This window comes from Peromyscus maniculatus, chromosome 12, assembly GCF_049852395.1.
Source record: "Peromyscus maniculatus bairdii isolate BWxNUB_F1_BW_parent chromosome 12, HU_Pman_BW_mat_3.1, whole genome shotgun sequence".
NCBI classification, from domain to species: domain Eukaryota; kingdom Metazoa; phylum Chordata; class Mammalia; order Rodentia; family Cricetidae; genus Peromyscus; species Peromyscus maniculatus.
Genome location: NC_134863.1, coordinates 62521439 through 62545797, shown reverse-complemented (window position 1 = coordinate 62545797; position 24359 = coordinate 62521439). Strand labels below are relative to the sequence as shown.

The window sequence follows — 24359 nt, the reverse complement described above, 5'->3', positions numbered from 1 at the left end:
TTTATATTTAGTGACTGCCCCTGATCTGTAATGTCACTCAATGCTGATCATGCCCAAAACGATTCTCTTCAACTGTCTTGGATTAGGGTGGCCTGCTTTTCTTGTTTTCTAGGATCTGACAGGTTTCTCAAGGCTAGAGTTTTCACGGCTAAACACCAGGAGAGTCCTGGGCAAATGGTGATGGCTGGTCATCAAGTCTAAAGTAAAACATTAAGGAAGGTCACAAATATGCTCACAGTGGGACTCTTTTTGTACATTTTGTCAAAAATGGATTCCAGAGGAAGGATCAAGAGGAAGGGAGGCTGTCACAGAATTGAGCCCCTTTAATCCCTTGAGATCACTGTCTTTCCTGGGACTTTTAAGGAGGTAACAGTGGCTAGGAGGAAGTGTCCATGAAGTCCCAACCCTCCCTGAATGTCAATATACAATGGTCCATGGGAAAGGGAAAGACATTTCTTCACGTACTGAAACCACTGGTAAGGAGCCCATGTTCCTGCAAATAATTATTACTCTGAACTCTGTCAGTGAATCCTAGGAAACAAGGTGGGAGACAGAAAAAAGAGAAGGTGGGTGGGGGGAGAAGGATAGAGGAAAGAAAGAAACAAAGAAAGACGAAGAAGAAGAAGGAAGGAAGAAAAGCCGAGGGAACTAGGTGTAGATGGGAAGAGGAAGTAGATCAATAAAAAGTGGAGGAGAGGAAGAGAGAACAACTGATATGATGAAAAAACACAGTACATATTTACACAATGTCACAATGGAGCTCACGATTATATAATCAACACATGCTAATAAAACGGTTTCTGTTTGGTCTAGCTCTAATGAAAAAATTAGCATAAATTATTTGAGTGTTGTTTAAATTACTTTTCAAGCCTGTAAAAAAAAATAGAAAACATAGAATATCTCTGACAGGCTACCTGGAAGACAGGCAGAAAGAAGAAGAAAATGTTCAAGACAAATACTATAGGAGCCGGAGGGAATGGAGGACACCAGGAGAACACAGCTCACTGAATGAACTCAGCAGAGCTCATAGGGGCTCACAGAGACTGGAACAACAAGCAAGTACCTGTACCAGTTCCTCTGCACATATGCTATGGGTGTTAGCTTGGTGTTTCTGTGGGACTCCTCACAGTGGGAGCAGGTGGATCTCTGACTCCCTTGCCTGCTCTTGAGACTCTCTGCCTTTTATTGGGTTGCCTTGTCCGGCCTCGGGTTTTTGCATTGTCTTGTCTTATTGTATCTTGTTTTGTCATATTTGGTTGTCTTTTGGAAGCCTGCTCTTTTCTGAAGACGTAACAGAGGAGAAGTGGATCTGGGGGAAAGGGAAGGAGCAGGGGAGCTGGGAGGAGTGGAGGGAGAGGAAACTGTGGTCTGGATATATTGCATGAAAGAAGAATCTATTTTTTAATAAACAGAAAAAATTATCTTAAAGTTTGCCACAAAGCCCCAATTTCAAATACGAAAATAAACATTCTTAATCTATTATTTAAAAATATTACAATGAATTCATCAGAATCAATCCCAGAGGTCATTAGGACAAATTAACTCTGGTTCGAGTCCAGGCAGGACATATGCTTTATATGATGCCAGTCTGTTAGCCTTTGCACATGCTAACCTCACCCACATAAAACAGCCAAATTGGTACGTGAGTATTTCTTCCCCAGCTCACCTTTCTATCCATCGTATAATTTCTCACAATTGTTCAATACTCTTCTGACATGTATAGCAATGATGATTTTAGAACATGGACAGTCTAAAGTTTGGACTGAGCACTTAAAACACAGTCAGTGATTTCTTTTTTACTGGGACAAAGAATGATTTTAAATGACTTTTTAAAATCCCTAAATGCTAAATGGTGAGCAGTTAATTACCTTCCTCCACAGATAATCTCTAATATGTAAAGCATCTAGTGTTAAAAACAGATATCCTTAGTTTACCAGAGTTATAATCTTTGGTTGAGTTCAACTGCTCTTAACACATCTTTTAAGCTTTTTAAATGTTATCAATCTTACCTCATTATAGATTTCATTTCTAGAGATAATATGAGCTAATTCTTGAATGTAATTAGTCTAGTTTGAAAAACAGCCTCTTGGAAATCTTGGAAAAAAAAAAACAAAACAGTTGGGCATGGCAACATGTCCTTGTCATTCCAGCAGCCAAGAGGTAGAGAGAGGTAGGTCCTGAGGCCTTGATGGCTAGCAAGACCAGCCTAATGTGGGAGGTCCAGGTTCAGTGAGAGGCCCCTGCCACCAAAGAATGGTATAGAGTGATAGCAGAAGACACATGACTTATATCTGGCCTCTGCATGCATGTCCACTTGAACATGAATATACACACAAACAAATGCATAGGATGCAAGCATAAAAAATAAGAAAAATAAAAAGACACTTCGAGATAAAGGGCAATTTTACCATCTAGTAGGATATCAGATCATGCATGTAACCTCTCTCTAGGGCCCTGTAAAAAAGTTATCAATGAACAAAACATAAGTGCCTGATAAATGCTCCCTAGCCCCACTCTTGGCCAACTTGTGGTTGGCCACTGCCTTAGCCAAAATACTTGGTAGTTACTTGAAAATGTTATTGTTATCATGAAAACAGTTAACACACGGAGGGCTTAGAACACCGTGTGGATACATGCAGCTGCAAGACTAAGCTTTTAACTATCATCATCTTCTTTTTCTTCCCCAAGAAACTGAGTTGAGAGATACCTGCTCCCAACTGGAATGAGGGGTTTACCATGAAAAGAGACCACAGGAACATCGACTATATAGCAAGTGGTCATTACACAACAGTGGTCAAGTTGTTGATGTTTCTACAACACCCATTTCTAAACTTGTAAATATTTGTTTGAAACTTTCAGAAAAAAAAGTTTTAAAATTCTTTTTCACAGTATCAAAACAGAGAACTGAATATAATTCTTTAAATACTTTCAACAGTTAATAAACATGACTTCATTTTTTATGATTTACTATAGATTTTTCCTGTTAATACTCATTTACTAGCTTACAAAATGTCTTCATTTCTAGCTACCACATCTGTTTCATAAATACATGCAAAAATACTGTTTTTTTAAATTTGATGATGAATCAGTATGAATTTCCTATCTTATCACCATTGTTATATACCAATTTTCTCCATTTTGGAGAGAAGGTCATTAAGGCACAGGATGTTTTAAAGGGAGACAAACATTCCATCCTACAGGGAAGTTCATTATTCTTAGGAAGTAAACTACTCAAAGACTTCAGGAAGTTCCTGAAACTGATCAGATTCACCAGGCTTCTCTCTCTCTAAGGATATGTGAGCAGTAAAGACTGCTGACAGAAATTCTCAGACAAGACAAGCTGCTTAGACCTGGCTCATATCAGCCAAATGTCTGGAAGAGGCTCAGACCAACTAAACTATCTGGAAAAGACACTTCCCAACCCACTGAGTTGCCTGTGGGCTGTTCACTAAGCTTCAGAGTTACAGCTTTCGTGAGCTGTCACCCTTGCTATGGTGGACTTTTGGTGAGGCATCTGTCTTTGAATCATTTCTGTTCTATAAATAATCTCTCACTCATACTCCTGTAAGGACCTCCAATAAAATTCACTGGTCTACCAAGTTAAACTTTGGAGGTATCCTAACTTTGGTCTTTCATCAGTTCCTTATCTGGGCTTAGTAGATTTGTTTTTTGTTTACTTCTTTCAAGGAATACTGTCAGACAACACATGCCTTAACTTAAGCCATTATATATAATATGTTCCAGGACCAACTACAGATATCATAATCCATAAAGGCCCTTGTTACAAATATGAAATCAGCAAATATTAGCACATAACCCATTTTAATGTCTGATGTATGACTAGTTTAGTCTATGCATGTGGGATTCACAGACATGGAGGGCTGGGTATACTTGACATTGTTTCGTCAAGTACTCCATAGGTTCTAAATAGTACTGGTTTATAATACATTAATTCTTATAAACATCAAGTTAACACGTAATTTTCATGAAAATTCAATTATTTCTTTAATCTCTGTGCTTGCAATTTCTACCATGACCACTAGCATGTCAGTCATTTAATTGTGACACAGTATGTTAGGAAAGAGATGCCCAGGGCACTGTATAATTGTCTGGCTCTCCCTACCCTCTAAAACCATTCAAGAAATAGTACTGAGTTGTGGGAAATTTATCTTAAAGAGAATACTAAAGCCAGCAAAGTCAGCAGTCAAGCAGTATGTGGTAGCTTTCAAATCAGCCCATCACCTTTGATAGTGCTTAGCTGTCGCAGTCCTTTTCCCTTTACTATCCACTAGACACACATCCTGGAATCCAAAATTACACCAGCATTTCCTTGGGCCATTTAAGATTCACACATTTTCATTTATTGTAGTTAATCTTGTAAGTCAGCAGCTTAATGAAGTATTGAGTTCTTCTATCATCTAGAACAGTATTTGTGACTACTTTGAATTTAACTTTTTCTTATTTCAAAAGTAATTTAGTTGTCTTAATGAACACAAAATTATTGCTTTAATATTTGGCATTAGTTTGTTTGTTTTTTTTTTTGATATATTTGCAAAATATCGTTAACTTAAATATAGTATTTGCAACGTGTGTGAAATAAAAAATATCACTTTTTATGAGGTTTATTTTAATATTGTTATATACCAAAAAGACAGTTTTAAGGACTCCAATTCATCACTATGAGAAAATTTCATTTATTAATCAGGACAGTTATGACTAACTCTCAAAGAAGTGAAGTAGGTCAATTCTATCCAGCCTAGCAGTTAAACTACTTCTACATCTCTCTCTTTAAGAACATGTGACTACTAAAAAAAAAAATAATACTTGAGACAAACACCATGTGAGGCCTTTTTCATTCTAAGGGATACATGCCAAAAGAGTTTGAAAAGATTCTTCTGTCATGTAGGAGCATAAGAAAATGTAATTTATATACCCCTGGTTTATGAGCATCATGGATCTAAACTTTGGCTCAGAATCTAGGTCATTGTGAAAAGAAATGACTAAAGAAGATCCAGAATACAGGTGCAGCTACAATTCAATTACATACTTTCCCTTCATGCAGGGTGTGTCTTTGTTCTCACAGCTGGAAGATGTGTACTTCAAATTTTCAACAAAGAAACACCACCACATTAAAGAACTCTAGGAATTCCTGCGACCTGAACTGTAGCAATAACCATGCTATCTTCAATTGCCTTGCATAAGGATATTATGTACTTTCATCTCCCGCTTGTCAGTTCCCGACACATTTGGCAAAGCACATTAACAGGAGAAATGAAAACAATCATTTGAATACAAAGCTTAGGAAAGGAAACCACATGAAATATCGGATAACCAACAACTCCTAAGAATGTCTTTTCAGATTTTGAAAAGAAGAAGCAGAAATACAGTCATGCATTCTACTGATAATCTAGTCTTTGCTTTCATCATTCAATTTACTTTTGCCTAAAGGAAGACAAGAAAACAAAAACAGGTATGATCTAAATAAGAACAGAGATTTCAAAACCAAACTGCTGATTTTTAGCCTACTCATTTCTCTCTGTGGAAAAAGGTTCATTTTACTTCGAGTCTTTTAACAGTTCAATGGTCATAATTTATACAAAACGCACAGATGGTCTTGGAGTGGTAAACTTTCAGATGTTAATACTTCCTGGCATATGGAACACTACTGTGGATCAGCATTTTGGCAGCATTTAAGTGATTTTAAAATTATTTATACATTAATACCTTGGAATCATTTCACAGTCATAGGTTATTACATCTTTAAATTGTCTGATTCCTGATTAGAAGTAGTTTTTATATTGATTCTAGACTGCTGAAAGTATTGAGTGCCTGGTGCTTTTGAATTAGAAGATGGCATCCCCTTGGGCATTGAAAATAAATATGATTCTCTAATAAATTAAAGACTGGCAGAAACCATAAAATTGTGTAATACAAAATATGATGCAGGAAGAGTTTCCAATATTTTTCTAAAAAACAAACAAACAAACCAAATTTACTAGAGCAGGTTTAAACTAGGAATGTTATAAAAATGAACACATATGTATTGATATAAACTTAAAAATTAACTGGCACATTGTATTTTTTATCTACCATATTGAGATATAACCTATGAAGGGTCCTGTCTGGTCTAAGCCCATTTTGGTATTTTTAATAAACTACCCTCCCCGACCTCCCCTGAAATGTTACTTGTCAGGGTCATCTTTGATGGACACCAGGTTCTGATATCTAGTGGTCCACCCATAGTCCTCATGTTCCTTGATCTACCAGCTGCAACTGATTCCTCCCCAGATCCTCTTTAAAACACTGGACAACCCACGGGCTTTGCTTTCTTTTCCACTTTCGGTTTCTGTTGCTCCTTCCTTTGCTTTTCTCCTTGAGAGCTAAACCCCGCATCTCTTCCTTTCTGTAGAGACTCATTCCCTAAACGCTGTCACTTTTCAGCACTGAAATAACAGGTAGACCCTGGTGAGTCTCATACATGTCAGGATAGACTCCTTTGTGTTAGGCAAACTGCAGGACTTATATCAGCCATAATCCAATCTACATCCATCCTCTAGGCTGCTCATGGGCCCAGAGTTGAGGAGTGTAGAGTTCTGTGGCTCATAATTCAGGCCTACAGCCATGTGCATATTCCATGGACTAAATTGGCCCATATAGAGGTTGTCTAGTGGTAAAGACCATGTACCTGAGGCTCACTTACTCACTGGTATTTAATAATGTTTTGGTGTTTGCACTCCAAATACACGCAGCTGAAGTAGTCCAGGAGAGCTGCCTGAGAAGCACCATCAGTCTTCCATCTGCTCACAGGGAGGGATCAACTGCATAGTAATGAGTACTTGGATGCTCAGCACAACTTAACTTATTCTCCAGGCTCAACCTCAAGTCTCAGTTTCTGACTCATACACCCAACTGCCTATTTCATATATACTTAGATCTTTTATGAGCATTTGAAAATTACCATGTCTAAACCTCAGCTCCTGACACATCCCACCCCAATCATCTACATTCAATGCACTGTAGTTAATGGCACCCACACATTCTGACTTTCTCGTGCCAACCCATAAAAGTATGCCTTGACTCTTCTTCACATCTTACAGGCCATATCCACCAAGTCTCAAATTTTGGGGGGTACCACGTTATAATATATTAAGGATCTAATTACATTCCAGCCCCTTGGCTCCTAATGGACTGATTCAACCCATCATTTATCTCATGTCCGGAGTACTGTGATACCTCCCGATTAGTCCATCTACTTCTGAGAAGGCCACCATTCACACCTCCTGATCTCACAGTGACAAATGTCTCCTAACTTGACATTTAGGAAACAAAATACTTGCACTATCCATAAGGTCCCACATAACTAGGCCCATTTGCTGTGTGCAGACATTATCTTCTATGACTCTCCCTTGCTTGCTCGAGTCAGCCCATACTTCTTCTTTGCTCCTAAGTGAAAATGTCAGTTGTTTATCACCTTTAGGTGGTCTAGAATCAACTGCTTTGTCTGATCAAATTACACATTTCCTAAATATCTGACCATTTTTCTGCTCACTCCTCCCCATATTTTTATTGAGGAATTCTCTTGATCATTCTTTTAATATTGCAGAATTACTCAATCTCTAATGAATCCTTCTCTACCTTGATCTATTTTATTCTTTAAATAACATTGTACAATTTTCAAACTATATACTACAATTATTTAGTTGGTTTTGTCCAGAGCAACCTCACCACAATTTACTTAACTCTTGGTATTGAGAATTTTGTCTTTCATTTGTATCAAATACAAATAGGTGCTCAGGAGGAACTTGAGAAAGTCAAATGTAATAACCATTTAAGTGTGTCTGAATTATTAAGGCAGGGAAATGGGAAGTATAGAGAGTATGCACTAATGTGATCTGGAGTATGATATAAGGGTAAATGTTTTTATGTTAATGCTACACAGAACCCAAAGTAATCATTGCCACTAGCTAGGGAAGTATTTATTCTCAGTCTCTATTCCCTGTGCTCTTGACTTCATGTCCCCAAGCAAACTCGTTACAAAGAATTTTCACTGTTTGTGACTTTTCAGTGCCTCTTAGAAGCTGATAAAGCTGAATTATCTTTTTCCAGCTTCAAGACTTCTAAGAAAATTTGAGACACTCATTTGAAGTCAGATCAATGATGAAAAAAACAGAAACAAAAAGAAAAAAACATTTTATTTCCTTCCCTAAACCTGGGTCCCGATGCTCCTTTTCTTGTTTTCTGCCTGCTGAACTATCATGCTACTTGGTTAACTGGTTGTTCAAGACTAGGGCAAGCTTTTCGTAGATGCTTGTGATGTGTGTTATGACTTCTTTGATAAATTAGCAGAAATCATTGTCTTACACACACACTCTCCTGGGCCACAACAGAAGACATCAGCATATGTGGAACAAGGGAATAAGAAGAGGGGTACGGCACAACCATAGAATCCATATGAGCGTGTTTGATGACGGTGTTCGGTGAACACCTCACAGGACAAAATACATGAAAGAGCCACATGGAATCATGGCTTCAAAAAGCACAGCATATACTTTTCTACTTCCATTGTGGATTTAAAATCTAATCTGTAACCATGGAATTTTATTTTCTAATGAGGCACAGTCATCATTTGCTTAGTAAGAGAGAGGTTTTACTATTCAGAAGCAATACTAAACTACACAGAGTAGAAAAGCGAATCAAAAAGGAGAATGGGGTAAAGCAAGCCCTTGAAGTAAACCAGGAGATCTTCCAAAAATACCTTCTGTAAATTATTTTTGTAATAATGTTAACTGTAATATGTGGAGATGTTCTAAGCCTCGAGTAATCGTAATAATTGAATCTACATAAAAGTGTGAACTCTTACACTTTAGAATTGGAAATATGTTCCCTGCCTTTTATTAACCTTTAAAAACCATACGTTTTCATCACTTATTTTTACGTCTACATAAGGAAAATTGAAATATATTTCCTTTAAAAGAACTGAAAAAGAGAACTAATGCATGGCTTTATCGCCGAGAACTGATTTCTATGTCCTCTTTTGCTTGGGTAAAGATGCGCACAGTTATCTGGCAGATGTTCCCTGCCACTGGATTCAGTACTCACAGTGATTCTTTCATCTTTATCATCCAGGGGTGAGCCATCCTTTTTCCAGGAGATGGTGGGCTCTGGGTGGCCCCGAGGAGGCTGGCATTCCATTACTGCAGGCTCACCTACAGCCACCATCACATCTGAAGGGTTTTGTCTGAAGTCATCCCGTAGTACTGTAGGGACAAGATTAAATCATCACACTCAATGATGAAATATGCAGTCCTTATCTCTGAGCTTCAGCCAAAGTGACATTTATTAGAATATACTTCCGCTAATAGCTATCTCAGTACAGCTTGAAGAACCCATATCTATTACAGGCATTTGCCGATTAGAAAAGGTACTTGTCCGTTAAGCATACTCAGAAAGGATTATTTCATATTCTTCACAGGCCAGCAAGCAGGTGCACTCTGCTGCTTCTTGCCCTCACAGTTAGCACTTCATTTGAATTTCATGTCTTTTCTGCCCACTGCCTACATTTCTCTCATCCACACACTAATGACGATAACTGAATCCTCCTTTAGCTACAAGAAACGTCAGGATAATGCTTTCTATCTACTACTACATCAATTGCATAACACAAACAAAAATATGAATGAAGACACTTAACAGCATATATTTAATTGATTTTTTCTAGGTATTTAAATCATTGTAGATAACTGTATTATCAAGGTAATTTAAATATAGACACTATGAAAACTTTACACACATTTGCCAACTGCTTCAAAATCAGGGCACCTTTACATTGTCCCCTGGGTTAGGAGGAGCTAGAATCCATGTTATAATTAGCAATGGCATCAGAATTTATGTCCAAAAGTTATTTTTGTTAGGCAGTATTTTATTAAATCCATAAACCTATTTAGAATGAAATACACTATTCATCTCTTTTATATCGTGAGCTCTAAATTTTAATGGAATAAACAAACTACTAATGTCATCTCAACTGGACAGGAATACACTACTCTATACTGTAAAATAAGCAGCATTATTTACTTAGTGACTAGAAGGAGGGAATGTGGGAAATTAAGCAAATAATGTGCTCTAAAAACAGTTCCTATGGGAAAATTGTTCTTAATACCTTGATAACATCAAGAGGTCATGAATTAAATCACAACCCTGTTCTTTGCTAGATAATTCTGAGCAGATTATTCAAACCCTACATTTTTAAATACAAAGCAAGGAAGAAGACATATTTATTCATCAACACAATATCTAATAAACGGTTAACTTGTCCATACTCATTTTCCTTTATCCTGTGTAGAATAAGATGTGAACCATCTTATAAAGCAATTTAAAAGAACACTTAAAATGTTTATTTTTAAGTTAAGTACAGAAATCTGGAGTGAATAGTGTTTATCTCTAAAAACTACTGGATTGAATTTTAAAACTACAGTTGTATATTGGAATGGATTTATTTTCATCCATGTGGCTTTTTAAAATGCTTTAATAGATGAAGCACTGTGATACTGAAAACCATGAGTCAAAATAAAATCACCCCTAAATTTAGCTCTCCTAGCCTCAAATAAACTTACTGGCTCCCAGTTGTTTACGTTTTTTTCCTTTCATTTCTTTTTCTTTCCCTTCCTCTGTGCTAACCATGTTCATGTAACTCAGTAAGCCACGAGACTCATGCAAAACTGGGTTTCTCCTGCAAGCTGAAACATCTTTGATGTAGTAACAGCATGCCAGCCTGGGAAAAACGCAGCTTCAAGGAAGAGGCTTCTAGCCTGTCTTTGGAAAGAACAGTGAATGACAAGGAAAAGGAAGTATGACTGGCCCAAACTGTTCCAACAGCCACTTTTACACTACACCCTCTTAAAACAACACAGATACAAAGTGCATCTTGTTGAGCCCGGATGTCTTTATTACCTCATTAAAAAAAATAAATAAACAGACCTCGAAGGCTTTCACCAGTTATAAGTTATATTGTTATTAGGTGTTGAGAATGAACAACACACAAAATGTAAAGTTTATAGAAAAAACAAATTAACTGGTCTTAACAGGCAGCAAACTCCCATACTGGATCATGTTACTAGTCAGTGACAACACCTTGAATTGTTTTTTTTAAATATGAATATTATTTTTATTTTTTATTAAGAAATTTTTTTTATTAATTTTACATACCAACCACAGAACCCCCTCTCATCCCTCCTCCCACTCCCCTCCAAAATGTTTTAACACCCCCAAAACACCCAAAAGTAAAATATCTTGCAAATGAAAGTAACTATGTTTTCCATTTTTTTTCTAAGTGGTAGACTTAAAATAATCTTGGTCATACTTTATCTTATTTATAAATTAAGATCATAATCTCCAATAAGCCAACAAATAGTAAAAAGTCTTATGAAAATGCCAAAGGTTTAAGATCAGTCAAGCTGTATTTTCCATTTATCATATTATTCAGGCTTGTTTTTATAGTGTAGAATAGAAAGCTAATAAAGTATAATCCATTAAAGATTGTTGCTTAGATAATGCTCATGTAACTATTTTTGCAGCTGTAAATTATAAAAATCCAGCATGCTTATGGCTATGCGCAATGTTTCATAAAAGCATGAGTTTAAGACTCTTTACTCATCTACAAAAAATAATATTTCTTACCCATATTTGTCTTGAAATTTTCCTTTTGAGGATATTATCTGTCATATTATTAAATGACATTGTTTTTAAATTGTACAATTTCAAAAACTTGTGTATAGCTGGGTGCTGGTGGTGTATTCCTTTAATACCAACACTTTGGAGGCAGAGGCAGGTGGATCTCTGTGAGTTCAAGGCTAGCCTGGTCTACAGGGCAAGTTCCAGGACAGCCAAGGCTGTACTGAAAAACTAAAAAACCCAAACCAAAACCCAAAGCAAAAATCCTGTGTGCATATGTAAGTAATTAAAAATTACCCTCAGTGCTGTTGAGAACTTGACAATGTGCACTCCAAAGCTCTTATCTTAGAAATTAACAAATTAAGGGTTAGGGAAGAAGGCTTATTGGGTAAAGTTGCTTGCAGATAGGCCTGATGACCTGAGTTCAATCTCTAGAATATAGGTGAAATGAGAGAAGTAACTCTCACAGTTGTCCTCTGCACACACACACACACACACACACACACACACACACACACACACACACACACACACGGGGGTGTTGAGGCAGGAGAGAGCCCTTGTTTCTCTTGCAGAGGACCCAGGGTAAGTTCCCAGAACCCACACAATGACTCACAACCATCTGTAAATCCAGTTCCAGGGGGATCTAAAGCCCTTTCCAGGCCTTTCTGGCCTCTGCGGGACCAATGACACAGGTGGTCCACAGACATACATTCAGGTAAAACACCCACAGACACACTAAAAGTAATATCACATCACATCAAAATCTCAAATGAGAATCTAACGAATCAGAGCTTCTCAAGGGAGAGGCACATGACACAAAACCAATAAAAAAACATAATACAATGGTAATCTTAGCAATGTAGGACACTTAAGACGAGTCCAATGCTCAATATCAGCTCTTTGAATCATTTAATCCTCCTAACAAACTAAGGATAAAGTGAGATTACCAGTGTTATAACACAAATGGACACTGTGTAAAGAACCAGGGCCAGCCAAGCTTCAATCAGATCTCCAGCCACAAAGGGAGCTTCCCACCAAGTGGCTTGTCTATCAGTCTTGTTTTTAACACTCTCTGCAGTTACAAAGACTTAAGTATCATAGTGTAACTAGTCTTCCAGCCTCCTTCCAAAGGAACAGAAGTTCGCAGAGAAATTTCCCTCCTGACAGTCATATGGCTATCCTCTTAACATGCTGTACTCTGCTTTCTCAGATCTTCCCATGTTTGGAAGGGACCTCTTCACATTTTGAGCAGCACATTGAAATTCAGAATTCATTATCCAGAATACATATGATGTGTTACTTCTCATCAACAGTTTATTTCAACCACAACCCAACTGAACAGGCTGTACAATAATAGGCATTTTAATTAAACATGGGCATTTTAATTAGAATTCAGTATCCTGGGGAAAACAAAAGAAGATAGTATAGAGTCTTGGGATCTATTTTTCTACACAAAAGGCAATCTTATCAATGAAGCTTGGCAGCAAGCAGTAAAGTCGTGTTTATAAGTAGAGAAAAAATAAAGTCTGTAAAAAGTGGAGGAGAAAATAAGTTAGAAAGCATATACCTAGTTATAAATTTGTAGTTCCTAAGTAATATATGCCTGTGCTAAGTAAATCATTCTACTTCTTTTCAAAATTATTAAACAATGTTCAACTTGAGGAAGAATATAAATGACTCACTTTTACAATACATCGTGATTCCCCAGGTGAATATCAACTTACAGGCTTTCATTAAAAGTTGTTATTCAATATCAAAAATTAACTCTTTGATATAAGACATATGCACCAATTACAAATGTTGTGCCCGGTAACCTTGCTAAACAGATTTTCTATTTTCCTAATACAAGATAAAAATATATTCAAACAGTCTTGGGTTAGGGAGTTGGCTCAGGTAATAATACACTTACTCTACTCTAAAAGCATTAGGATATGAATTTGATCCCCAGTATCCACATAAAAATGTGTGGTGGTATATGTTTATAATCTCATCACTAGCAGGTAGAGATGGGCAGACTCCTGAGACTCAATGGCTAGCCAGCCACCCTAACATAATGAGTGAGTTCCACGCCAGTGAGAAACTCTGTCTCCAAAACCAAGGTGAATGGCTCATGAAGAGTAGCACTAGGGATGGCCTTTGACCTCCAGAAGCATAGGCACCCACCTACATGCAGCCTCTCACAAATGAGAAACACACACACACACACACACACACACACACACACACACACACACACACACACACCAAAAAAGAAATCCTTGTCAGAAATAGAAACTGAATAGGATTTGCTGTAGGTTATTTTGAATCAACAGATATATTTTGGGAGCTGTACAGGAATGTACAGGAATATCTAAACAATTTGTCATCTGAACTTTTAGTTAGGAAGTGATATTTATAGGGGACAAAGAGTTTTAACTATCTCAAGATATCCTGAAATAAATTATCAGATTTTAACTTTAGAGAGTTCATATGCACAAGAAGATAGCACATTAAGTATGAAAACTAAAATGACGGAATATAAAATAATATTCCACCACGTGTTGTTCATCTTAAGACACCACCTTGAAATGTCATTAAAAAAGCAAATATTATTTTCAAATATCAGTTCTGTACAGAGCTCTACATTCAGAGTAATGGTTTCTAAAACACTTTACTTTTTAACTTGACACTGAATCTATTTGTGGGTATTCTTCCACATCTATGCCATCTTCTACAAGTGTCTTTTTAATTTAAATTTTTTAATTCATTTTACATACCAACCACAGATCTCCCTCTCATCCCTTCTCCCGCTCCACAACCCTAGTCTCCCCCACAACTCCCCTTTCCTCCCTCCCCATGGAGAGCCAGCAAAGCCTGGTATATTCAGTTGAGGTAGGACCACAGCCAAGCACCAGGCTGAGCTCCAAGAGTCCAGTCAAGGAGAGGGAAGAGGGATTCTATGAGCAAGAGAGGAGGTCAAGATCATGATGGGGAAACCTACTGAGACATCTAAACCAAGCTCCTGGGAACTCACGAACTATAGACCAACAGCTGTGGAGCCTGCATGGGACCAAACTAGCCCTCTGCCTACGGGAGACAGTTGTGTAGCTTTGTCTGTTTGAGAGGCCCCTGGCAGTGGGATTAGGATCTATCCCTGGTGTATGAGCTGGCTTTCTGGAGCCCATTCCCTATGGTGGGTCGCCTTGCTCACCCTTAATGCAGGGGGCGGTGCTTGGTTCTACAAGTGGTTTTAATGCATGCCACTTTATTTTAGAACGTAGTTTTGTTTCGGTTAAGACTCTAGGGGGGATAAACCACGCTGGAAGCAGCACTGACGTCTTAACTGCTGGAGCTTCTGAGATTTCACAAGCTGCTGAATCTCCACCCTAGGAAAGAAGGACACTTTTTACTTAAAAATTATGTATTCCTAAAGTTATCTGGTGCTGGTAGATGCCATGTCTCAGTTAATCTTAGGGAAGTTATGTGCAAACTACTGCAAACAGAAAGAGATGCTATTACTCGAATCAAAGTAACCAACGGTAACCTGTTACTTTAAGGTTTACAGGAGGAGCAAGCAAAGTTAACACATATGGATGTCCCCATGGCCTGGTACTGCCGGGCTGCAGCACTGGGAGCCATATTGTTCTTGGCCTCCACCTTTCTTCCTGTCATGGTACAGAAGAAAAACCCTAAGACCTTTTTACATGTCAGGCAAGAATGAACTTCCCGACTGGACCCAATTTGGATCCGTATTTCCATGTTGCAGAAGCGCGGACAACACTGTGAAGCTTCCTGCTCTGCGGTTCAGGATACTCGCCAGCACTTACAACAATGGCGCCGATTCATGGAGTCAAATGAAAGGTAAGTTTGGCACGCTAGGTTGAAGTGCACATCTGTAATGCATTCCAGAGAAAAGTGGACATTCATAAGAATCGACGTTTAAAAAGCTAAAACCCAGCAGATTTGAATGTCTGAGACAACATAAAAATACGCATGACCAAAGAGGAAAAGTCAAGTGACTAACTCCTGTCTGCTATATTAAAAATGTCAGTAATCCACTAGATGTGTGCACATTACAGACTTGAATATAAAGTTTGAGTGAAATTAATTAACTACTGAAAAATGCATCATTTCTGGAGCAGAATTTTATTGGCCCATGACACATACAAGTTACAAAACGGAAGTCACAAATTTCAGAATTCCCAGGGTCTCTTGCAGGACGACTTCATGACTGTGATAAGCGTACTCACAATGACTCAGTTATTTCCACCCCAAACAGAGCTTTTTGCACTCTATCTTGATAGGGTTATTATGAAAACTAATTATTTAATGTTTATACAGGACTTGCCATTTTTATGGGGCATTACATCTACAAAGAAGTATTGCTATTAGTCACTATGTAAGAAATTGCCAAATTTCTCAGCTGCCAGTACAAATGGGAAAGAGGACAAAGAATGCCATTGATGGGGGCCTCTAAGTGCCAGAATGAAAGTCACACGCAGGAATACCCTGGCAGGGTTAAAATAACACAGACAAAATGAGGATATCTAAGCTATGGGACCCTGATTAGAACAAGACAGGCAGGCATTCTTTCTTTCATAAAATCAACTTTATATTTAGTACCCTTCGCTCAGAGAGTCCTCCAGTAAAAGAATATTCTTGTGTATTTACTGCCTGCCTCTGTCTGAAGGTCAACTCCTCGAGAACAAGGAATCTGTCATCACCACTTCCATATCACCACTGCTCGGAATAACGCGGAAGATACGGTATACACCAGCCAGTGTTTACAATGCATGTTTTGTGCATTAGATATGAGATAGGAAATGGTGAAGTCAAACTGCATTAGTCTTAGTCTCTTGAGGCTTGAACTGAAGGAAGGTAGACAGACAATATTATAGGTAAATGCTACACATACAGAGAGGGAAATACATTGTGATAAATAGACAATTATTATTGTACATATTTATAAATGAATGTATATGCATATATATGTAAATATACAATTAATTAATTAATATGCCTTATTGCATATGCTACATTATATAACATATTGCATATATGCTATTTTTGTGATACACGTAGGAAGGAAAGGGTCAAAAGCCATGTGAAAGATGCTATACAGAGTCTCTGAGGAAGGAAGGGGTAGGGTAGGCTAAAGTCTGAAAAATGAGCAAGAATTAGCCTAAGGAAGCACACCGCAGGATGAGGAAATAATCTGCGTGGAAGAGGAAATCTGGCACTCTGAAGGAATTCTAAGAGACGTAACTTAGGTCTGACAGGGAGAGCGGGGGCAGTTTGGTGTGCACAGCACCCAACAGAAGAACTAGTTTCCACTTCATGTCCCACAGGGACTCTCAAGACCCGATCACAGTAGTTTGGGGACATATCTATCATAATGAAATGCTCATTCTGGCTGCTCTGTGAAGGAACATGGGATGGAAATAAGAATGGAAGTGGACAAAAAAAAAATTAAAAGGCCGTTGTATTTAACTAAGAGGGAAAAAAGTCAGTGGTCTGTGATATGATGTTACTATCAGGCTTGGCTCAAGGAAGGGGCACATTAGAGGTGCATTTGTAGATAAAAATGAAACTGACTTCATGAGGGGTGAAAGTAGACAGAAATATGCCAAAATTGATACCCACATTTCTTGTGTAATGGCACATTCCTTTTTAATGTACAGGAGAGGAGAATACATTAACGATGCACAGGTAAATTCTTTATGGGGAAAAGCAGAAATACAGAAATGCTTTTTTTTTTGACAAAGAAAGAACATAGGGATAATAAAAAATCATTTAGTTGATTAAAATATTACAGTTTTGGATTCTGCTCCTTACTATTTAACGCAGATTGAGTTTTACTCACTAAGACTGTGTTGTAATATTCCAAATCCCAGTTGCTAAGTGACAATATCCCTCAATCAATTAAAACATATTATGATTTTTAAATGATTGATTTTTAATTTAATTTCAGGCACATCATATATCTTCTATGACTTAACTACTTGAGAGTTGCCACTAGAAAACAATTACAATGTAATAGGAATATCATCTTCCATCCATGGTACACATTCCAAATGCTACCACTGTTTAAGGGAGTTTGCAAGTGCTGATGTACTGAGTGGCTGGCCACAGTAGACTAGCAGAAGGGTTTTTGATCATTCAGAGAGACGGTATGACTTACGGGAGGTTCATTTTCTCCAGCTCCCATACAGCAGTACAGCACACAGCCAGTACATACTACACCAAATTTGAGATTTTTGTTAGTCACCACAAATTGAACAGTTAGCATTAATATTGACTGGCCTTCTAGGAAATGTCCAGAGTCGAGACTGTACCCCTATGGGTTAACAAGAATTCTACTTGTGTGTCATTTTCAAGTATACTCATCTGAGGAAGTACTGCCACTTGAAAATACGGTGTGGAGAAGTATGAGTTCTGCTACCTCACATAGAGCCTTTATGTCGTTCTGTACAACTATAGCTTAGGTACTCCTAAAGTCATGCAATCTAAGCATGAAGTCCCTAGTTTCCACTCCCACCCCACATCACACACAAAGCCAGGCAGTGAAGGGCTCAAGGTTTTTCTATGAGTCACTAGACATGTATAGCATTCGCCCCCAGCAATAACTGTTTCCATACTCATTATTACAAGGGCTTGTATATTTTACAAACTGCCTGTAAAAGACCAGAATACCTTCTAATCAGAATATTTGATGGGAAACAATGGCTGTTGAAGGAAGAAAGAAAGAAAGAAAGAAAGAAAGAAAGAAAGAAAGAAAGAAAGAAAGAAAGAAAGAAAGAAAGAAAGAAAGAAAGAAAGAAAGAGAAGGAGGGAGGGAAGGAATATACACATAGAGTTTCTTCATTTCTGAAGCCTAGGAGAAAAACTAAAATGAGATTTCAAATATTCCTAGTGAGTAAGGGATGGGAATGCCTAGAAATGGTTACAGTCTCAAGGGGGAAAAATCCTCACAGTTTAAAATGATCTTGTTAAAACCGCCCTGGCAATTGTGAAGCACCAGAGAAAACAGCAATTGGATTTAAAAAAAAAAAAAAAAAAGAACCTCCAGTGTATCTTTGTGCAACATAATTAAGGTTGCCAATTATAACAGCTCTCCCCAAACCCAAAGGAATATTTTCAATGATAGAGAAAACCCAAGTCTAAATAGCACACAGAGGGACACATCTAAACAAAAAGGTCTTTAATTGGTGACAATCTGCCCTAAATCACTATTACCATTTTCGAGCATAATAACTTTCAGATCCGCTCATTCCTTGGATCTTCCCCTATCGCAGGCTGTCGAGGGCTTCAGAATAATAATGTTGAGCACCTAACAGGGCTTTCAATCTCCAAGGACTGTAACAAGTGTGCAATTGTGTAGCTGTGCGAGCTGCCTTTTCCTAAGACTGCAGATCTCTTGGGAGAGAGAACATTCAGCCTCCAGCTCTCTGGCCAACAGGGTTTCAGGCCTTTTTTTTTTTTTTTTTTTTTTTTTGCTGAGAACTGCAAACACACTAACAAGCTCCGAGTAAAAGTAAAGGGATTAAATTAGCTGAAAGGCATCATCTTATAAATCATCTTAATGATGCTAACTTTATCAATAATTCTACTTCAAGTGATAGGCAGCTTAGTCCTCCTCAGGAAGTATTAGATGCAAAAGAAAAATATCAAATATGGTAAGAAAATAACTACACATAAGATGGTCAAAACATCTCATGCTATGAACCACTCTTAAATGTTTAGTGTAAGTATCTAATTTTTTTAAATCACATATTGGAAATGAAACATGTATGATCCAGGGAAATTCCATGTTGCAACCTGTGTTATTTGCAACAACTCCCCACAAGAACCTCAGTATGAGTCTCAATTGAGTTTACTGAGGGCACATCACACATACTCAACAACCGGGATGCCTTGGAGTCCTGCCTGTTCAGCCTGTGAGGCAGGACAGAACAGTGTGCCTCTTTCTGGAAGGCCCCTGGCTCACACAGAAGGAGTCACAAGTTGGCAGAGGAAGGTGTGATGGTTATATAGACTGCTTGACAAAAGGTCCCGATGATGCCCTTCTTCTTGGATAGCTTGGCAAATGGGCCTCCCGATGCTTCCAAAGCCCTAGATGAGCACCATGTTCACGGACGTCAATTTTGTTTCAGTTCATCACTAAATCAAACTGGATTATATTGTGGATGGCAAGCAGATAAGTTTCTGGGGTCTTGTTAAAGTGACATGGGGAAAAGTGAGGTAGGGCTGAAGAGATGTCTCAGCCCTGAAGAGCACTTGGGGCTCTCCTAGAGGACTTGAGTTTACAATAGCCTGTTAGTCCAGCTCCAGGGAACCTGCCATCTTCTGGCCTTAGTGAACACTGTACCACACGGCCACACAGATGTATACACCCCCAGTAGCCTCCCCCAAAACATACTTTAAAAAATTCTGCCATGTGTTTGGTAATTACCACAGTTTATGTGGTAAAGACCAATATAAAGAGCTCAAACCTAAAATCTCACCAAAGATGGCTTCCAATGCAACAAAGGAAATAAAAAACATGGCTCATTAAAAAAAGAAAAAACAGAGAAAGAAAAAGAATAGATGCAAATCTAGTCAAAATTGTCCTTCATAAGATCTATTTTGTAACATCAGCATTGAGTTACAAGTAAATTAATAAAGCTAGAGCTAAACAGACGACTGACTCAGTCTGTGAAGTGTCTGGCATGTAAGCCTGAGGACGTGAGTTCAGATCCCCTAAACTCATGTAAAGGCTGAGTACAGCAGTGTACATCTTTAACACCAGGGCTAAGGACGCTGAAACAGACAGACACCTGGCACTTCCCAAAAACCTAAGCAAGCCTGTGAGTTCCAGGTTCAGAGTCAGACAGACCCTGATGCAAAGAGGAAGCAAGAGACTGACTAAAGAAGAAGACATCCCACATGGATCTCTAGCCGCCAAGCATACCCACACACCCACAGTCTTATAAACATGACCACTCACCCCCACACCACACCCACACACACCCCACAAAGTTAGGCAATCCTTACAAACAAGCCCAGTGAACCACTGTGATTCACGATTCACCCGATTCATCCTGTACTTCATACAATTCAGTTATGTGCTTGGGCCTTTCTATGTCTGGGCTTACATCCAAATATTTGACCAACTGCAGAGTGAAAATATTTTTAAATTGCATTTAGACTAAATATATACATAGACTTTCTCAAGTTATTCCCAAACAACACAGCATAAACAATTTACATAGCATTACAATAGGTATTAGAAGTAACCTAGAGATGATTTAAACCATACCATGGGCATGTGGAGGTTACATGCAAATGCTCTGCCATGTTACACAAGGCACTTCAGCATCATTGGGTGCTGGTGTGTGTGTGGGTGTGTGTGTGTGTGTGTGTGTGTGTGTGTGTGTGTGTGTGTGGTGTGTCCCTGAAACTAACATTTCTGGCAGACATTGAGAGCCAACTGAATACATATGTACAGTTGAATTTGTCAATTTTACTCTTCACTTCTTCATATAGATTCCCTGTTCTACACTCCACCCACTATTACTCCCCTTCACGGTCTATGTACACAGAAAGGTTTGTATGTGGGGTTTATTGCGCCTCTTCAGTCAGTTTCCCGGAATACCAAAAAACTGTGGAACACCTTTACTTTCCTACCTTTACTGCCTTGAAGCTTTGTTCACCTCTGAGAGTGCATCACAGAAAGATCTAGAAGTCCACACAACTTCTTTTTTTAGGCAAAAGAAGTAGAAACATAAAAGCCAAGATGGAAGGAGTAATTTCACAGCGAGGGCATTCTCAGGATGCTTGCTACATGAACAATACGGGTGAAAGTGAGAATCTAGAACACATAAAACCACCGTGAGGGCTCACCATGGATTTCTATGGGGATTGGAGGTGGACCAGTGCCCTAAACAAGATTCTCCTTCCTGGACCATGGTGGAGCACACCTTTAATCCCAGCACTCCCACTCTGTGAGTTCGAGGCCAGCCTGGTCTACAGAGTGAGTTCCAGGACAGCCCTGGCTACACAGAGAAACCCTGTCTAGAAAAGCAACCAAGAAGAAGCAAATAAACAAACAAAACCAAAAAGACCCCCGCCCCTCTACGCTAGCCACATGCTTTCCTCATAGCCCTGCCTCAGTATAAAAGAAGGCACAACCTCAAAGCCTGCCTGGCTTTTGTAAATGAGCCACATCAAGAATGATAAAACCATTAGCAACTCGAGGTGCAGAAACAATACAAAGGAGGCTATGAGTTTAGCTGCTCTGAAGGATCACTGTGGATTAGCCTCTCCTTTAACAGACCCCAGTTGGGGTGGTAACATCGTTTGTAATTTTAACAACTGTAGATGGTTTTAGTTTTCAAGTAGCAGCTGCGACTTTCTTGACAATTAAAAATAAAAAATCCTTTGATTTTGAAAGACGGTTCTGTTTTTATTGCATTGTTTGTAGCTGGTCAATAATGTTTGTCATATATTTTGCCTACATGTTAAATATGGTGATACACATGTTTTATGTGTAGTTTTCATTTGCTTTTTTGAAACATGTGTAGTGAGTTCCTCCTCTGCAGCAGCAAATCTTGTAAGACAATAAAAATGAAAAAACCAATCATTTCATACATCACTTTATTAACTATTAGAAGAAAATCCAAAACAACTGGGTTTTGATTGTATCAAATTTTCTTAGCTGTAATTGTTAATAATTAGAAAAGAAAGCATATTGGTAACACCATATTTGACATATTCATTAAGGTTTTAATTCTAAACACAATATTTCAGCTTCTTATGGACACAATTTCAAATTGTATAATTTGAGATTTTTGAAATAAATGTGATATCAAAGTTAATTTAATGCATGTAGCCTTCATAATACAAACTGAATTGTAACAAACCCAACTACCTTAAAAATCAGTATGACTAAAATCACATTTATTTTGAAACATGACAATTTTTGTTATTATTATTAATAATAAAGTATTTGGTAAAGTAATTATAAAGCAATTTTTCTACATCTAAATAGGTTTCGTGGTCCCTTTAGTAGATCTGGTAGGAAACTAAATAAACGTCCTAATTTAAATGCCTGGTTAGAGTCAGGTGTGATGGTACAGCCTTTAATCCCAGCACTCAGGAGGCATATACAGGAAGAACTGAGTTTGAATTCAGCCAGAGCTTCAAAGAGAAACCCTACCTTGAACAACCAAAATAATAAATAAATAAATAAATAAATAAATAAATAAATAAATAAATAAATAAATAAAAATGAAAGATGATAATGATGACATGATAATCTTGACTTATAGACTTCAAGGAGAAATTCCATGGTCTTAATGAGCAAAAAGTTGAGTCATCTAAAAAATTGTAGGTTAAAAAAAATCATGCTTACAACACAGAATGCTTTCTGACCTAAATACCAAAAGCCAGGAAATAATAAAATCAAAAACACATTGTTGCTCCCATATTCAACTGTAATTCAATCTGTTACTTGTGCATTAATTGGTGTTAAGTACATTGCTATAAAGGGGAGCTTATGTGAATACACAATGATGAAGGACCTATGTCCACTAACATAACAAGGCCCCCAAACAAATAATATTCCATCATTTCTAAATTGTGCATCTTATCTTCTTTTTGTGTTCACAGGTTATAGAGAGATAATTTTACTTGAGTCCTGTATATTTGACCCATGAAGTCCTCTTAAATTCCACAAATAATAGAAGCTAATGACCTACCTCGTATAAGAAAATTTGGTGATGCTACATTTTAATAATGAAAAGTTTGTCCATTTTAAGATAGCTAATTTTATGGTCCCTTCTAACCAAATAAGTTATGCAGGTTCTTCATTAAAAATGTTGCAAAAGACACCATTTTTCTTTTTTGAGAAAAGCATCACATAACTTAATATCACATTTAAATGGCCTGAATTTTACACTACTAAAATTTTGCTGATAGAATGAAAACAAAGGCACATCAAAGCATCGTGAATAGCAAACTGAAGATCACTACCAACATTTATACATGATCCTAGGAGCAGGCGTGTTACAAAAGGCAATTAACGTGGAGGAAACTAGATGAGCAGGACACGGAGCATGATAAAGGACACACGAGGTATACACGTATTTTACTTCAAACGGTATAAATAATTGAAAGGCTCTACAGCTATGATGAAGTGACCTAAGTAGGACTTGGGAGAAGCATAGTGCTGTCACTAACAGGAATAATGGCAGGCTACTGGAAAGAGTGGCAATTCAAGCATTCCCTCTGACCCCACAGGCAGCAGACACAGAGTATTAGCAGCAAGCTAGCACTTAAACAAAATCAGAGACATGAGAAAACCTAAATTACTACCTAGCCCTCTTTTGGTTCTCTAATGGTTTGCAAATGAACTAGTGAACACATTTACACCAGTTTTAGAAGGCTTGGGCACTGACAGACTGTTTTCGTGTTTTAATCCCTGAACACTGCCTCCAACTGAATGATTTAAGGTATGTGGCACTTTATCAGTTGCATTATTAAATTTACATTGTAATCTTCCAGATTATATTCAATGTTGAAGTACATTTTGAGGTGGTTGTGAATTTTAGCTAGTTATGTCTAGTGTACTTCAGTACAAGACTCCACAATACATGTGCAAAACAAGACATAACATGAAATTTATCTTCTCCCTGACACAGAAACCTTGCCACTTGGTATTATTTATT

At 37.9% G+C, this 24359-nt stretch overlaps 1 protein-coding gene across 6 annotated transcripts in view; it reads right to left on the bottom strand.

Moving 5' to 3' along the window:
• Positions 1-24359, bottom strand: part of Robo1 (roundabout guidance receptor 1) — a 997953-nt gene that overhangs the window by 135498 nt on the left and 838096 nt on the right. For all 6 annotated transcript variants that reach the window (XM_016002158.3, XM_076549102.1, XM_076549101.1 and 3 more), the window contains one exon: positions 9100-9257. In XM_016002158.3, coding sequence (XP_015857644.1) covers positions 9100-9257 — 158 coding nt within the window. The remainder of the gene's footprint in view (positions 1-9099; positions 9258-24359) is intronic.